The sequence below is a fragment of the Euprymna scolopes genome, chromosome 3 (assembly GCF_053919585.1).
Source record: "Euprymna scolopes isolate OS-2025 chromosome 3, ASM5391958v1, whole genome shotgun sequence".
NCBI lineage: Eukaryota > Metazoa > Mollusca > Cephalopoda > Sepiida > Sepiolidae > Euprymna > Euprymna scolopes.
In genome coordinates, this window is record NC_136484.1 from 11,820,505 (window position 1) to 11,835,576 (window position 15,072).

The window sequence follows — 15,072 nt, forward strand, 5'->3', positions numbered from 1 at the left end:
CGAGTCAACCAACTTGATTCGACTCTTACTAAAACTCATTATTCATTCCTATGAACAATAAAATAAGTTTTACTATTTTTAAGACTTGAATGTCTGAGTAGGACCAGAGCTCGTAACTTGCGTGTTACCCTCGTGGAATCTCTGTCCAAAACTGACTTTTGCTCCGCTCTCTAGTGCACTTGTTGCATTTTCGCGGGAACACTATCTCTTAGTAGAACCAATTGTGGCGTGATTCTTTCAGCAGCAGCAGCAGCAGCTCGTTAAAAAGACGTAAAGTTAAAGAAGGAAAGAAGGGAGGAAAGATAAAGACAACGACGAAAAGAAGGAAGAAATTAAATTTCTAACACTTCGTCGAAAATCATTATCAATGAAAACAGTTTAGATACAGGAATAACTAAAATACTCTAGTCCTCATTTCTTTTATATATTTTTCTTACAATAATCATTAACTGTGTATAGGTATATAAATGTTTAATTTACATAAAAACTTCCCACATTAGTATATATATAGACCTAAACATTCGACCTGCTCTTCATTGAGCATCCCTCTTTAGAAAACCCGCATAAGACGGGCGAAACATCTTTGCTGTGTTTCTCTTTTTCTCTCTCTCTCTCTCTCTCTCTCTCTCTATATATATATATATATATATATATATATATATATATATATATATGACAGCCCCTTTAAGAAACTCGTTTTTTATCGTGAGCACTTTCAGTTGAAGTAAAGTCGGTCAATTTAGATCTTATGCATAGATCATTGCATAACGATTAGATCACTGTCTGACTGACATAAAAGATATTAATGGTAGCCGAATGGATACGGTCTCTGCTAATCGAGCCAGATGGTTCATGTTGACGGGTTCGGACCGTTCGAAAGGATGAAACACTAGTGGGTGTAGGCATTTAATTATTATAGTAATAAAAAATAATTATGACAGCCCCTTTAAGAAACTCGTTTCTTATCGTTGAGCATTTTCCGTTGAATTAAAGTCGGTCAATTTAGGTATTATGCATAGATCATCGTATAACCATTAGATCACTGTCTGACTGACGTAAAGAACATTTAAAAAACTAAAATGTTTAAATTCAACATTATTTCACGCGGTTAATGATAGCCGAATGGACACGGTCTATGCTAATCGAGACAGATGGTTCGTGTTGCCGGGTTGGAATCGTTCGACTGGTGTTAATCGTGACACCCTGCACTGAAGATTCCCGAATGGATGAAACACTAGTGTCTGTAGGTATTTAATTATTATAGTAAAAAAAGTATATATATATATATATATATATATATATATATATACCCAACCTCACGTATACGTTACAACACGAATGTGCAACGCAGTCACACGTTACTGAGTCGGATCTAACCCAAAATTATTGAACTAGGTATTTTAGTTGATGACCAAAAAATCGTCATCATGTTGCCTTATTGTTGCAGCTTCTCTTTCAAAGAGATAGCTTGTCACCGCCGCTTTGTTACGTCACCTCTGCTCTTAAAAGGATATACGTAGGTCTTATCGATCTCGTGTGCTTCTTGTTTTTTCCTGTCTTGTAAGATCATGTATGTCTTGTAAGTTTTTAAGTATGTTTGGTAAGTATGGTTGTTGGAGCTTTAAGACTAAAACACTTTCGATGCCGAATTTAAGGTAGAGATGCGACTTTTCCGCTAGGAGCATTGGTCAATGCCAATTATACATTTCTTGCCTTTGCCTTGAGTCAGTTTCAGTTTCGATCCCTACGGGTCACCATAGGTTAATCACTTTACCAGCCAGTTGACATGCTGTCAAAAATACAGTTTTCAATAAACAACCGTCATTCGCACCTGCGCGAGCGCGTAGCTGAAAAGAAAACGATTATATTATCTCATAGATTCAATTAGAACTCAACCGACTGAGATTTTGTTAATATATTAAAAATGGGGAAAAAGGTGATAGCTCTTGAATTTAGACAAGCATTTTGCGTCTAATTCTTTGCGTAATGAGATTAAATTGCGCTTATTTTTAGCTTTACCTGCTAATCCTCTGGTCTGCCATCCTACACTTAGTTTCTTAAACACTTCCACCTCTCAATAATCTGCGCCTTGTACCTGTAAAATACAAATAAATATTTCGTCAATCAAAGACAAAAAATATTATCTCTTAGATTCTGTGGGAACCGAACTGACTATATTTTATTCAATCTATAAAAATAAAAAAAAGGAGAAAGACTTATATCACGTTCACTCTTAAGATAAGTGCATTGCATGCTAGCTATGGCTTAATAGGGTAAACATTGCGCTATATTCGCTTTTCATGTGGACTCCAGTCTGCTATGCTGTATATAGGTGACTATGTCACCGAGGCTCGTTCATTATCTGGCCCTCATTCATCTATAATATAACCAATATATTTTATTGTTTTTTATGAAGAAATTGCATGGTCTTTCTTTTATTTGGAAAATATTGCCCTATATTTCTGAAAATAATTTGGGAACATGTTTCAGATGTGTGATTATATTGTAGAGCATTATTGTACAAAGGCTATTTGGAAGAAGGCATCATTCGGGTCGGTTTTGTATAAACGTAGTTTTAACTTTACAATTTTATTCTGAAATTTTACTTGCACATATTTTCTTATAAATGTGTTGTGCGGTTGGTCTTATGAAGAAATTTAACTCGACTTTTCTTTCCTCGTTTTCTCATCTAAAATAATTATGACCACTTTATTATAAGGATGTGTTTAAAAACAGTATGGCCACTCCCGAAAACAATCTACAAGATATACAACGGAAATAAATGCATTAGCGTAGGTTTTCCAGATTACGCTTTTACGATCCGGGGTAAAAGATACTGATAAATATCCTGTTTGGTTTGATTTGCTTTGGCAAGAGTTTGATTTGACATTCTTTAATTCATTTTTGTTTCATCGCTATATATATATATATATATATATATATATATATATATATATATATATATATATATATATATATATATATATATATAATGGGTTAAGAGATTCCAACGAAAGAAAGATGTATATTTAAATAAGGGAGTAGTTACCAACGATGTGTATTTTTTAACATTATTTTATTATTCGGTGTCTTGGTTTTTAAGTGAGAATTATATTTGGATCATTGTGATAATGTTTTTAAGTCACTGAAATCGTTTTTACGCGCGTTTCAGACGTTCTGTGAAGCGTCCTCGTCAGAAATTATTTTCAAATGTGTTGGAGATGTGAAAATGGCGATTTTCGTAGTTCATTTGAAGTGTTCTCAAGGGGTGGAGGCTTCATCACCAGATTCACTCCTGAACTGAACATGAGTGAACTATATATATATTAAAAAGTAGTAACAACTTATCAAGATCAGAGGCCACTCAAGGATAAGAATTAATAAGTGTATAGTCGTCAATGGGACAATGTTGTAATTGTATGTAGTGTAAATTTGATATATTTTGTTACTTAAGGCGAACAGTTCATCAAGAACTTGTTTACGTTGGACTTGAAGACGACCATATAATAGTTGGAAAGCAGACAAATGGAAGAGAGGTTACACCGGTGTGCAGTTCTAAGACAGAATCCTTGTTCATGGAATCTATGTTTAGGTTCAGGCACAGCTAAAGAGTCGGGGAAATTATTAATAGTATTTTTAGCTAGACGACTGTTTCTCGGGAAAGTTTGGCGAGAGAGGGGGGGGGGGCATAAATTGAAGCTCATATGAGCACTTGACATGAAAATAACGATACGTCTTTTTTGTGAGAAAGAAGTTGCAGGGAAGAAAAAAGGACATCCTCCACTAGGCTACGAAATATATTTTGAACTCTGTCAAGGTAGGATAAATATGTCCTAGCAGCTCCTGCCCAAATGAAGCAACAATACTCCATCCTTGGACGTATTTGGCTCTTACCCACTATATCGATAGAGTGATCCCACCAATTTCCCTAGCGACCTTGGCAACAGATTTGATGTACGTATTCCATTTCAAATAAGGAGTAATGGTCAAGCCCATGAACTTGTCAAAACATGGAGCCTCCCAAAGATGAGAGATAGATATCGCCTCTTCATATAGATATACGAAGAGACGATAAAGGAAAGAATTACATTATTTATTCATCGCTTCCTCTTTATTCCATGACATATTCGAGATTATCGTGTTGATCAGGACTGAAAATCCAAACATTCATAAACATGTAATTTTACTTTGTTCTCCTTTAATTTTTATCACCTTGGAATGTTGTTTCTATAATTCTCATCATATATCTATACTCTTATAAATTTGGTGTTTCTTGTGTATTGATATATAGAGGGGCTGCTCAACCATCAAATGGTTGTGGTGCCAGTTCGATGATGGAAAATGACCCCGGGATGAACTTTCTCGAGATGACAACTATCTAGAAAGTAGTTCCCGATTGAGTACAAGAGATATATTTGGGAAGTATACTTGTGTGTGTTTATTTGCTGACCCATCTTGTTTAATCCACTGTGCCCTCAAACTAAATTTAAAAAATCCCAAATGAAATAACATCTAAAGAAAAAAAATTATCTCAAACCCGATAACATCTTCGCCCCCCCCCCAAAAAACCAAATCGCTTCGACTCTTAAGGCTCGCATTCATGTGGGCTTACAAGTAACCAATGTCGAATTCATTCACCTAGTTCCTTAGATAATTAAGCATTAAGTGAAACCAACTTTTAATCTCATTAATCTATTTTTTACTGCTTCTATATTCTGATCTGAAAAATCTAGTATATGCACAGATTTATAGTCTATATTAGGTGCATTATTCTTATTGCAAGAGAGTACAGTCTAAATTCAGATGACCGGTAATTGGCTTCTTTAAATTATCCTTACAACACTGCGTTAGACACTTTATTTTTTTTAGCATTCCATCTCAAATCAAGACTGTACATTGATCACCAATGTCTCTGACAGCATAGGTGCCGAGCTTGACTTAGATATAAACGCCCAGATGCATGCATTTAGGGAGTTTCATGTCCGCAATTTTTTATTTGCTTCATCGGTTTATAAAGACTCAGCTTGTAGCAGCACACATAGTTCATTGTTAGCTAACAGATCAATCACGTACACGTCATTCCTCCGAAATCGTATAAATCAAGAAGCATCGTTATTAGATTTATTCTTACACACAGCGCCCGAAGATTTTATGAGAATGACTACGATTTAAACAAATACAGCGATCATCTTAATCGGGGAGGTAGGTGAAGCTTATTTCCTGTACGCCCCGTTGGGTCCATGACTAGAGTCGGCAATCAATCGATTTCCATGACAAAAAGTATCGAACATACGTTGCTACTTATGCAATATTTGACAACGCCAGGTCTCAAATAAATCCAGGCTGCAAATTGAAATGTTATTAGAACTGAACCTATGTATTAATGACCTATTTTTCTAGAGCAGATATTGACGATGGGAGACACCATGAGAGCAAGCACTATAATCAAAAGCAGAGATACTTCATTGAATTTCTGAGTACTAAAAATGTGAAAAATCTACACTCAATGACGCCCGTTAAACGTTTACAAAGCTATTGCTATATAAGCACAGTAAGGAGATTTGTTCGTCAATTTAATAATGCCGACAAATATGGAGAGTAGATAATGCATGTGGATGTGTTATCGGCAGCTCCAGTAACTCTCGGTTCTCCTTTTTTGTCCTTCAGTCCCCATTTCCAATGAGTAATTTTTCTGACAAAGGGTGAAGAAAAAGCTGCTTTCTAAGGCGGTAGTACTTTGTAAAAAGTAGTCTGAGATGTCGGAAAATTTCTGTTTCTATGTCTATCCTTGTGGTCATATCACTAGTAAGGGTGCTGGAGGTAAATGCTTTATCTGGGCTGACGTTACTCGCCTGATAGTCAGGGGCCCGAACCTTGGATTAACCACTAAGGAGGCTGTCCTGTAAGCAGGTGCAAAGTTCCTGCGCTGCTGTATTGCCATTTGGTGAATGGATTCTGGACGATACAGTAGTTTCTGGTAGGGCCTCTCGATGCCATACTAGTGGGTAATTGTTACGGCGTTACCTTATCATGTGCCACAAAAAAAGTTATTGTCTTTTTCTCTCTTATTTTCCCTCTCTGTCCTGCTCCAACCAAGTCTACCGACCTGCTCCACACACCCCAAAACCTCAATCATGACAAATCTCCAGAATAAAAACTCGATTAAACCTGGACCCCCATCCACCAACGTAGACCCCTACTACCAGGTCTCCTTCTCCAACATCAGGGGGTCTACGTCCCAGCCTTCCAGATGTTAAAACACAATTACAGAAGACGAAACCGGACATATTTTTCTAAGTAAAACTGGCATAGGGCCAACCACTAATTAAAAGATACTTCAACTTAATATCAAAATCTGACCCCCAAAATATCCATGGCTTTCCATGTAATAGGGATATCTCGAGAGAAGACCCTAATTTACCTTATATGTGCTTTCGGGTTGAACTAGCTTACACCACTGCATTTATATTCGCCCTCTATCGACCCCACAACAGTGGGGTTACTATCTTTAAGAGCATATCTGAGAAAATTGACCACATCCTTTCTGCTCATCCTTCGGTTAACATTCACATTTGCGGTGACTTCAATGTCCATAATGTGGAATGGTTGACCCACTCAAATAAACCCGATGACGAGGGGAGGTTTTGTCATGATTTTGCCATTGCCTATGACCTCACTAAGATTGTTCACGAACCCACCCGTGTGCCCGATACACTCGATCAATATGCAAACGTTCTAGAGTTTTCCTCACAACTTCCCCTGAGCTGTGTTTATGTTCCGTTCTATCTCCTCTGGGATCCTCCGATCACTGCGTCGTATCAGTTAAGATAAAAACGAAATATAATAAGTCTTCAGATGTACCTCTCCACCGTACTGTATACCGATACTCTATGGCTGACTGGGATAGCTTCCGTACATTCATATCTGACCTACATCTGCATTCCATGTTTAAAAAGGATGTGTCCTCTATAGTATCAGACCTGACCGAATGGTTAATTATAGGCATAGACTGATTCATATCATCAAAAAATTCCAACAAAAATCTAACAGCTAGCCATGGTTCTCCCCTGAATGTGTTCCAGCCATCGCGCACAGAAATCACTTTTTCGATAGCTACCAACGTAATAGATGTTCTCAGACTAAAGCTGCTTTCAGAACTGCCAGCGACCACTGTAAAAGAGTAATAAAACATGCAAGAGAGCTATATGCTCAGTTTGTTAAATCCAAAGTAGCTGAGGAACGGCTTGGTTCCCACCAGTTTTGGCAAATAGCAAACAGGATCTTGAACAGAAGTGTCCGTTCTATCCCAACTATCATCAATGGACCTGAGGTCATCTCGTCAGCATCAGACAAGGCCAGATTATTGGCACGAATTTGTCCGCGTATTCTACCTTATGACCATCAACTGCCTGTATTTCCTCCTGTAACAGACAACACGCTATGCAACTTACAAATATCTGTGCGTGAGGTCGACAAGCTAATCAAGAACCTTGAATCCAGTAAACAAATGGCCCTGATGGCATTCCAGTTATAGTGCTGAAAAGGCTCCACCCAGAACTTGCCCCCATACTTACAAAGCTGTTTAAGTGTTGCCTTAAGGAGAAGTGCTTTCCAACACCCTGGAAAACCTCATCAGTATGCCCTGTATTTAAGAATTCAGGTGAAAAGTACTCTCCCTCTCAGTACATACCAATAAGGCTCCTGCGTGTCATGAGTAAGTTGATGGAATCCATATTAAATAAAGAAGTAGGACACCCCCTCAACAGAAACAACCTTCTTAGTGACATGCAATATGGTTTCCGCTCTGCAAGATCTCCAGCAGATGTGCTAACAGTTATATCACATAGGATTAGTGAATCTCTTGACAAAGTTTTCCTTTCCAGGGCAATTGCTCTTGACATATGAAAGGCATTCGATAAGGTATGGCATAAGGGCCTACTTCACAAGATTTTCAGCTACTGTATTACTGGAAATATTTTCTCAATAGTGGTTGATGGGCAGAAATCAGAGTCCCACAGTATTAATTCTGGAGTCCACCAGGGGTCCATACTGGGCCCAACTCTCTTCCTGATCTACATCAATGATCTCCCAAAACACATACTTAAATCATTCGTTGACATCTATGCTGATGACACGATAATCTATGGCAACACATCAAAGGCCGTAAATGACAAAGTTCTCTCTAATTCCCTCTCCTCTGATCTTGAGCGCGTGGCACAATGGGGGATTTACATCATCAACGCTCTGATCCCCATCTGGCATCAATTGAAATGGATGGCTCTCGTCTTGGAGAGGCTCCATGCTTTGACAAGCTTCTGGGATTGACTTTTACTCCTGATCTAAAATAGAACACGTACATCAAATCTGTTGCCAGGGACGCTAGGAAAATGGTGGGATCCTTCTACCGATCAAGAAGATATCTCACTACTGATGCAATTCTCTATCTGTCTAAAAGCCATGTACGTCCAAGATGGAATACTGCTGCCACATCTGGGTAGGAGTTGCTAAAAACAGCCTATCCTGCCTTGACAGATAAAAAAATAGACTTGGTGGTTTAGTGGGGGATGCCATTTTCTCTTCCCTGCAACCTCTCTCCCACAGAAGAGGCGTTGCGAGCGTGTCTTTGTTTTATCGTTATTTCTATGGCAGGTGCTCGTCTGAGCTCCAATCCCTCGTCCCACCTCGCCAATCTTTCACAAGAAACCCGTCTGGCTGAAACTACTGTCAATGATTTTGCCCACTCTTTATCTGTGCCTAAATCCAAACGTAGATTCCATGAGTAAAGCTTCTTTCTTAGAACTGCACGCCAGTGGAACTCTCTGCCGCTTTCCTGTTTCCCACCTGACTACAACTTGGACGTCTTCAAGTCCAACATAAACAAACTCCTGACAAACCGCTCCTTTAAGTAAGACACTCTATCAAAAACCCCATTACTAATGATTACTACAATAGTATGTCATTGATTACTGTACACGCAAGAACCCTTATCCCTGAGTTGCCTTCTGGCCTTGATAAGCGGTGACCCCCATATAGAAGTATATATATATATATGTGAACGACATAAAGCATTCGTGAGTTTGGTAAAAGCGTATTAGTTACTATATAGGAAGATAATTCTGGAGCATAAAATATCTTTCGTTTCATTAGTAGCACACCCGTCTTCGTAACCATACACTTTTTCCGATTTTTATTACTTACACCGTTCATTTTTATTAATTTCACATTTTTTATTACATTCGCATTTCATTGTCATTACTTTCACATTTAAAGTGTTATTACTTTAACATTTCATTTTTTTTACATTCACATTTCATTTTTAGTAGTTTCACAATTCCTTTGATTACGTTTACATTTCCTTTGTTTTACTTTCACATTTCAATTGCTGTTAATTTACATAATATTTTTAATACTTCCACATTCTATTTTATTACTTTATCATTTCATTTTATTACTTCCACATTTCCTATTTTATTATAATCACATTTTAATTACTGCCACATTTTAATTGCTGTCACATTTTTCATTACTTTCACATTTCATTTTTTTACTCTCACATTTAATTTTTATTACTTTCACATTTTTTATTACTCTCACGTTTTTTAATTTCTTTCAAGTGTCAAATTACATTTCTTTTTTATATTTCCACATTTACATTGTTATTATTTTCACATTTATTTTATTACTGTCACATTTAATTTTTTCTTCAAATTTTACTTTTATTACTTACACATTTAAAATGTTATTACTTTCCTATTTTATTTGAATTACTTTCAAATTTCATTTTTATTTCTTTCACATTTTATTTTTCTTACTTTGAGATTTTATTTTATTACTTTCACATTTTTATTACTTTCAAATGTCAATTTTCTGCTTTCACATTTAATTTTTATTACTTTCACATATCGTTTTATTAGTTTCACATTAAATGTTTTATTACGTTCACATGTTCATTTTGTTACTTTACCGGATTAGTTTTATTGCTTTCAGATTCTAATTTTCACATCAATTTTTTTATTAATTTCAAATGAAAATTTTTATTACTTTCACATTTTATTTTTGTTTCTTGCACATTTAATTTTTTGTTACTGTCACATTCAAATTTTTATTATTTCACATTTCATTTCAAATACTTTCACATTTTGTTTTTCTTACTTAAACAGTTTGTGTTTATTATTTTAGCCTGTCATTTTTTATTACTTTTATATTTCATTATTTATTACTTTGACATATCATTATTACTTTCACATCTTATTTTGTATTTCTTTCAAATTTCATTATTCATTAAATTCACATTTGCCTTGTATTACTTTCACATTTTATTTGTTATTACTCTCACATTTCATTATTTATTACATTCACAGTTTTTATTACTTTCACATTTCATGTTTTAATACTATCACATTGTGTTTTTTACTGTTACATTTTATTTTCATTTATTTCACATTAAAATTGTTATTACTTAGACCGTTTTATTAATTTCACAGTTCCTTTAATTACTTTCACATATCATTTATTTTACTTTGAAATTTTATTTTTATTACGTTACACATGTAAATTTTTGTTACTTTCACCTTTTAATTACATTCAAATTTATTTTTTTACTTTCACATTTTCATCACTTTCACATTTTATTAGTTATTACTTTTATATTTTATTATTTTTTACTGTCACATTTTATTACTTATTACTTTCACATTTTATTATTTTTTACTTTCACATTTTATTTTTGAGAACTTTCACATGGCATTATATATTACTTACACATTTATTTTTTACTTTCACATTTCAATATTTATTTTTAACATGTTTTTTTTTATTTTTTATTACTTTTACATTTTATGTTTTATGACTTTCACTTGTCATTTTTATTACTGTCAGAGTTTTTTATTTCTTTCACAGTTCATTTTCTATTACATTCACATTTTATTTGTATAACTTTCACATTTTGTTTTTTATTACTTTCATATTTCATTATTTATTACTTTCATACTTAATTTTTGTACTGTCATTCTTTATTTTTTTATTATTTTCGAATTTCATATTTTTATTTCACCTCTTACTTTTATTACTTTCACATGTTTTTTATTACTGTCACATTTTATGCTTTATTTGGTTTATATTCAACGTTTTCACGTTCACATTTTACTGTTTATTACTTCCACATTTTATTTTATTACTTTCCCATTTTATAATTTACTACTTTCCGATGTTTTGAACTATTTTCACATTTTATTTTTATTACTTTGGAATTTCATTTTTATTACTTTCACATTTCAATTTTGTTACTTTTACAATTTATTTTTATAAGTTTCACATTTATATGTTTTTTGCACAGTGATCACCATTATCCAGGCCCGAGAGCCACTCATGGATAAGGGTTATTGCAAGTACATTACGTTAGTGTGGTGATTTGATGAAGTGTTTTCTTAAGGGGCGGTTTATTAGGAATTTGTTAACGTTGGATTTGAAGACATCCAAATTGTAGGCAGGTGGGAAGCAGCCCGGGGGAAAAGAGTTCCACAGGCGTGCAGTTCTAAGAATGAAGCTTTGTTCATGGAATCCGCGTTTTGATTTAGGCACAGATATAGAGCGGGGGAAATTTTTCACAGTGGATTCAGCTAGACGGGTGTTTTTCGTGAAAGATTGGCGAGAGATTGGAGCTCAGACGAGCACCTTCCATAGACATAACTATAAAACAAGGATAGGCCCGCAACGTCTCTTCTGTGGGAAAGAGGTTGCAGGGTAAAGAAAAATATGTTTATTACATTCCTATTTCAATTTTATTACTTTCATATTTCATTTTTATTACTTTCATATTTCATTTTTATTACTTTAACATTTAATTTTGTATTACTTTCAGATTGGAATTTTTATTAATTTCACCTTTTTATTTGTATTTCCTTCAGATATTTATTTTTATTACTTTGGCATTTAATTTTTATTACTTTCACATTTAAATTTTTATTACTTTCACATTTCAGTTTTTATTATTTCACATTTCATTTTATTTTTTTTCACATTTAAATTCTTATTATTTTAACATATTAATTTTTATTACATTCACATTTTATTTTTATTACTTTCACATTTTATTTTTATTATTTTCACATTTCATTTTATTTCATTCATATTTCATATTTTATTACTTTCATATTTCATTTTTATTACTTTCATATTTCTTTTTGGTGATTTCACATTTCGTTTTTATTACGTTCATATTTCATTTTTTATTACTTTCGCATTTAGTTTTTATTACCATCACATTTTAATTTCATTACTTTCCAAATTTATTTTTATTATTTTCACATTTTATTTTTATTACTTTCACATTTTTATTTTATTACTTTCACATTTCTATTTTTACTACTTTTACATTTGACGCTTTTTTAATACAATAAATAATCAGTTTATAAATCAGATCTTTCTGTAAAGCATATTATTCTGTAAATTATATTACCTGGGGGCAAACCTTATTGTTTTAAAATCCTTATCACTGCATAACCTATTACAGAAAATATTTTTTACGAACATACATAATAATTATTTTATAAACTAATATTTTCAGTATTTTATAAATTGAAAAAGTTTTTAGCTAAACATTAACTTTATTATTGCAGTAGGTCCGTATTCCATATCATTTTTTAAATGTATTATTCCAATACGAAATAACGTGCTTTATTATTATTTGTGTAAATGATTTTGTTTTAAGTAATAATGATACACGATAAAAGCGTTAATAAAACAGATAACTTACGGTTTTATGTCTTCGTTATGAAATTTTGAATTGCTGTCAGAATAAAATCTGGTTTAAACTACATTGTATTCTGGAAACTAAAATGTGGAAACTTTATTAGAAGAAAAACGAGAAAGAGGTTGTAAGGTTAGAATTGGGAATACTGGTGTGTTAGGAGAGAACAAGTATAGAAGCAGATGTAAAAAATATAAAGACAGAAAATGTATGTCGTATTAAGCATAACATTTTAAATAAACGGGATAGTCATATACTTAAACGTGCTTTTGCACGTTTAAGTATATGACTATCCCGTGGAATTGTTTCGAATAGGTCGAAAAAGCTCATATCGAATGTAGTAAATCTATTTTAAAATATTTAAGATTTTAGGTGTGATGTTTTACACTAAAAATAAAACGTGTATCATTATTACTTAAAACAAAATCATTTACACAAATAATAATAAAGCATGTTATTTCGTATTGGAATTATAAATTTAAAAAATGATATGGAATACGGACCTACTGCAATAATAACGTTAATGTTTAGAAAATCATTCTTAATATGAGGAAAGAAGGGTATATGTGTTGTACATTATCCTAGAAATTATAAAAATTATTTTATATTCATGCTGTTAATCACAGGTGCTAGCGAATTTAAAATTATTCCATACATAATTTTCGTAAGTCGCGTCCTAGATTAGGTAATATATTCTTTTGCCGGAGATAGCAAATGCTATATAGACATCAGAAATTACTCTCTCCTAAGAATAACATCATGATCAAAGCAAATTTTCTCATTGTGTTATACTGTCCTTTGTATCTGTTTATATCTTATATGTTTTTATATCGAGTGATGTGGTTCACGCTGGATCAACTGTCCCTAACCGTGTCAGATATATACTCGGAGTCAAAATAATGAAAAGTAAATGCTATTATTCTAGGCCTTGTAATAATATTATCGTATTCCCCGTCACAAAAATGCTATAAAATCAATTTAACGGGCTACATATAATTTTTTCAGTCTAAACATTGTGACATAAATTACAAGACTTAATTTAAAGAAAACATGAACATCTGTCTGAACATGTAAGAGTATGAACAAGTAATTGTAGTTGATACTTCAATAATGAAATTAATAAATAAAACTTTTTAACGTTTATCAGAAACTATTCAATTATATAATACAAAATATGTTGGTAAATTGTTTGGCTCTAATATACGAAACCAGTTTATACGCTGAAAAAAAACAATCTTTATACTAGCTATTCTTCTGTTACATGTCCTGATACTTGAAAAGAGAGTGAATAAGACAAATTGTATGAAATAATGTCTACCTCTATTAAACTGTAATTTGCGAGATTAGTTCCATCCTTATATTTATTACTAAAAAATCGGATGATCATATGCATTATATAAAAAAATTATGCCTGCAAAATTATCCACACACAATATACCTTTACTTTTCACAATATGTCAAATTAAATTACACGAGTAAGTTTGTAAAGTGCACAAACTTAAACCAATCTGTAGTTTTCTTATGTGAGACATCTGTCATTCATATTACCTTTGTGCAAATCTTATAATTTTCAAATCCTCATCTATGAATAACCTATTACAGAATATCTTTTTAGAGAATACATAATAATTAATTTATAAACTAATATTCACAGTATTTAATAACTATAGAAAAATATTGGTTTATGAGGCGTTAACGAAAACGATAACTTACGGTTTTATTTCTTCGTAACCTTAGGTCTGGTTAAAGCTTGAATAATATCAAGAAACTAAAAAGTGAAAACTTTATAAGAAGAAAAGCGAGAAAGAGGGTGTAAGGTTGGAAATGGGAAGACCGGTTTGTATAGTAGTAAACTATTATGCAAGCTGATGCAAAAGACTGTGAATACATTACATATCTCAAGCTGAGCGTGACCTTTTTAATATGTGGGAGGGGTTATGCCATCAAAGTACACAATATATTTCATAACCCAACTTGTCTGAGATTTTTAGCCTTGGAAGAAAATAATGTTAAGAACTCATAAAATAATTCAACGTAATCTGGGTGGCATTGTTTCGATGAGTTCGAAAAAACTCTCATCAAATGTAGTTATTATTCAAATCTATTTTAAAATACTGAAGATTTTAGGTGCATTTTTTTACACAAAAAATAACTACTAACTGCAGTGAACGAATACAATTTACCAAGTAGAATTTATGAGTCCATATTCGTTTTTATTCTTATTGTCTTAATTGCAAATGCCATTGCGTAGAATGTATTATGTGTATTGGAATAATTGTTGCATAGGTGGGGGCTTTTTAGAGAGACACGGGATACATATTGAT

The 15,072-nt window shown here is 33.1% G+C and overlaps 1 protein-coding gene across 1 annotated transcript in view; it reads right to left on the minus strand.

The window, feature by feature from the left end:
• LOC145253140 (beta-1,3-galactosyltransferase 1-like) overlaps positions 1 to 14,596 on the minus strand; it is a 47,729-nt gene extending 33,133 nt beyond the window's left edge. Inside the window, exons 1-2 of the mRNA XM_080112909.1 lie at positions 14,462 to 14,596; positions 2,020 to 2,095 (exon numbers count right to left, since the gene is read on the minus strand). Of these exons, the coding sequence (XP_079969035.1) occupies positions 2,020 to 2,042 (23 nt within the window). The 5' untranslated portion in view covers positions 2,043 to 2,095; positions 14,462 to 14,596. The remainder of the gene's footprint in view (positions 1 to 2,019; positions 2,096 to 14,461) is intronic.
• Positions 14,597 to 15,072: the final 476 nt, after the last annotated feature.